The following is a 3,832-nucleotide window of genomic DNA, read 5'->3' on the forward strand; positions in this document are numbered from 1 at the left end:
GCCTTCTCTATATATTCTGGCTTCTTTGGTGGACATTCATTCGACTGTTGAATCCTACGAGCTAAATTCTGACATTCACCAGAGCCAAAGGGACGTTGCAACTACCCCGACATCGCATCAAGATGTCTGATATGAATGGAGTGAACTTGAAACTCTACAACCACCTATACCTGATAATGTCAAAGCACTCGACAATAGACAATTTAAAATCAAAGTTAAGGGGTTCCTTACCAGTAAAGCGCTATATTCAGTCAATGAATTTTTAAACACACAAATATCACCGACAGACATATTATAAACTTTGTACGCTTACATGTATGTACCTACCTAAAATATTATTTATGTATATGTTAAATGTAAAATCATTGTATCGTATAATGTATATTTATGTTGTATGTTACTTTTATATGTTATGCTTGACGTGCCACAAACACATCTACCAGATATGTAACGTGGTAAATAATAATAATAAATAAATAAATGAGTCGTTTAAGGATCGTTGAAGAGTCACTGGGGAATGTTTATTTTTACTAATCGAGACTGCTCTACCAAGAGCAAGACATTTGTCTCATCCTAAAAGAATAGAGGCACAAAAAGAGTTCGAATGTTACAACACCCAGTATGAATGTTTCATATGCTAAAAAACTGAAGAATTTAAAAATCACAAGAGCACAAAATGTGTACCTATAACAAGGCACAAAACACAAAATGAACACGAATTTAATTTGATATGGCTGACATATCGGTTCTCCACTTCACGAACCTGAATCAGCTTTTTTTGTGCATTTTCTTCAACATTATCACCAAACGTGCTTACAAATTCTATTCCTAATTTCACAATGTACTGTTGCATCAAACAAAAATGCTACTAATAATCATCATAATCGTAATAGTCGCCCTCAACAATATCATCGCTCATTGTGGTCGTTGCAATAATAGATTTGTTGACAAATTCAGTCACAACGATTCCCAAGGAGTTTTCAACTTGTTCCAACTGTTCCAATTGCAGCACAATTACCAAAAATGTTAAAACCGAGCCCATTATCTAAAACAATGGCTATCAGAGGGTTTTCTTTAGACCGGGAGGTACTTACGGCAAAAAGTAGCGAAAAATCAAAATCAAAAAATTCAAGAGCTGAAAAGCAAAGCTTCTGATGTAACATTTTTAGTGAGTACATTTGTATCTGCCAAATTAGCTATTATTTACGGCTTCCAATTAGGTACTTAACTTACATGATCCTCTATTTCGGTAGAATTGACTTCATCTTGCAGTTCGTGCAGTGTAATTGGTAATTCATTGGCCTAAAATCACAAGAATGCATTGTGAAAGTGAAGAGCTACTCACGTCATCGCTGGCTTGACTACACTTTGATACCATTCCATACAGTTCGTAAGCTTCGGTTAGGAACCAGAATGAAATTGCAACCAATTTTATGATCTCCCCACTATTCCGGTTCCAAAAAGAGTACAGTAGATAAAAGACACTCACAAAATTAGCAATCAGTGCAACGCCGGTAATTAACAATTGATATCCGTAACTCGATGTTAGTTTTACAACTACTTTACATAATTTAAAGTGGGAGCGGCACAGGATGTACAGTTTTTCGATGTAACTCGATGTGTTGTGAATATCAACATGACGATTCAAGTAAGATCTGAGGGTGTTGTTGATGAGCTCGAACCTGTACGATACGAGTTCTGCAAACATTGTAAACGTGAAAACAAACGCGAGTTTCAAAATTAGATTGAAAAATATGCAGACGTGCTGCAGGAAATAAATTTCCACGACAAGAGAGAAGAATAGTGTTCGGAAACCTGTCAGAGTTAGTATGATGAAGAAAGTTCTTCTCAATTTTACTTGTACGTCTTCGTACACAATGCCCAATTCTGCCAGTTTCAGGAAGTTATCAACTTCGGAAATACGATTTATGCACAAATTAACCACTCGGCGCTCTGTGTATCCGAAAACGATTAAGCCGAGGGTGTAGAGTCCGGAAATGGAGAGATATACAATTTGCATCCTCCTGGATATGTAAAAAGCGATTTCTTTGTTTATCAACACTTTCAAATTGTAGAGTAGAATTGTTAAATACGAAGTGAGATAAATCACGAAAAGGACCCAATCTTTGTTAGTTGTCTTTACGATTTTTTCTTCTTTGCTCTTCTTTTCGAGTGTTGGTAGGAATCCTACAATACGACAAAATATAATGACGGGTTCAATAGATTTATATAACATCTGATAGTAGGTTTGCCTTAAGCATCGTCTCTTTTGCATTTTTTCTAAGACCTTTAAGTTGTATAGACCCATCGCTATGGTAAATTGCGAGCTTTTAGAATTCTCATCAAATAAGTGTATCTATTCCATTAGAGTAAATGCAATCACATCAAAATTGTTTCATCAGTACCTAATCTAAAGTTAATGGAAAAATCAATACACCTCATTACACCTCAGGTATTACAGATTTTAGGCACAGACTTGCGTTTTATTGCGGAATAGACCATGTTACACAATAACTTATAACTGCCATAACGCTCAATGAGCGCTTAGAGCTAAACCACTATAAGGTAGTGTCACGAATATGGACCACTCGTCATGATCCCTTGCTCTGTCCCTATAATGCATTGAAGCTTTTACAGACGTAAAAGCTTCGTTTTTACTGGCACTTTTTTCGTACTATGAAACAAATAACTTTTTTTTAGTAAGTAAATACATATCATTTTTAATAACCGTTTACAGTTTTTCACATAATAATAGGCATGATTACAATTTTTATTTGAAGAAAACACATTTACCCCTCACAAATAATAATTTATAAAGATCATTTAGCAATCTTGAAAACAAATGTGTATGTATATCATATACCTACTTATACCAAAGAAACTTGATTGGCAGAAGGACCAAAAAAACAAATAAATGGAGAGTCCGAACGTGCGGCGTGAAGGATCACGTACTTTTTAGGCGTAACCAACGAAGTTGAGGTAAAGCTTATTGTGCTTTCGTGTTTCCGTCCGTCCGTCCGTTCCCGTTCCATTCGAGATCTCGGCCCCTGGGCCACCTAGAGACTTTCGGGTTTCGCTAATTGAAGCTGTTATGGTCATATTTGCCCAATTCGATTCAGTTTCATTTGAAACTCCAATTTGGCGCAACCTGCGCAATACCAACTTTCATTATTTATGGGGCCCTCTTTTATTTCTCCTATTTATAAACAACATTTCGGACTCAATCTCTACACCTCATCTCCTTTTTGCTGACGATTTGAAAATATATACACAAATATCTAATATCGCCGATTGTATTTCCTTACAGCAGCAAATTAATTCGGTTTATAGTTGGTGTGAACTCAATTCCCTCAATTTAAATATACCCAAATGTAAGGTAGTGACGTACAGCAGAAAACGCAAACCCATTTTATACCAATACGCGATTAATTATACTACTTTGTCTAGATCTTCATTAGTAAAAGATCTTGGAGTTATCTTTGACTCGAAGTTACAATTTTCTGAACATGTCAAATCTGTATGTGCGTCGGCAATTCAAACTCTTTTACAGATACACAGGTTTTGTTTCGCCTGTACTTTACGTTAGTGAGACCCAAATTAGAATATTGCGATATAGTTTGGTACCCGCAGTACGATGTGCAAAAACAGCTTATTGAACAAGTACAACGCAGATTCTTGAAGTACTTACGTTTCTTTTAAGCTTGATGGCGCGTATCCTGAAAGAGGCTTTCCACACCAATCTCTCCTATCCCGGTATACTGTCCAGTCGATGGAATGCCGCCGAATTATGGAATGCCGCCGAATTGTGAACAGTGTTAAGTTTTTATTGGGC

The 3,832-nt window shown here is 36.3% G+C and overlaps 1 protein-coding gene across 1 annotated transcript; it reads right to left on the reverse strand.

The window, feature by feature from the left end:
- Window positions 1-384: 384 nt before the first annotated feature.
- Window positions 385-2,942, reverse strand: LOC116166821. Its single transcript, XM_031481978.1, has 4 exons — window positions 1,346-2,942; window positions 1,234-1,302; window positions 1,095-1,184; window positions 385-1,045 (listed from the first exon to the last, which is right to left on the reverse strand). The coding sequence occupies exons 1-4, from the start codon at window positions 2,306-2,308 to the stop codon at window positions 869-871; spliced, it is 1,299 nt and encodes a 432-aa protein (XP_031337838.1). The 5' UTR covers window positions 2,309-2,942; the 3' UTR covers window positions 385-868.
- Window positions 2,943-3,832: the final 890 nt, after the last annotated feature.

This window comes from Photinus pyralis, unplaced genomic scaffold, assembly GCF_008802855.1.
Source record: "Photinus pyralis isolate 1611_PpyrPB1 unplaced genomic scaffold, Ppyr1.3 Ppyr1.4_LG1, whole genome shotgun sequence".
NCBI lineage: Eukaryota > Metazoa > Arthropoda > Insecta > Coleoptera > Lampyridae > Photinus > Photinus pyralis.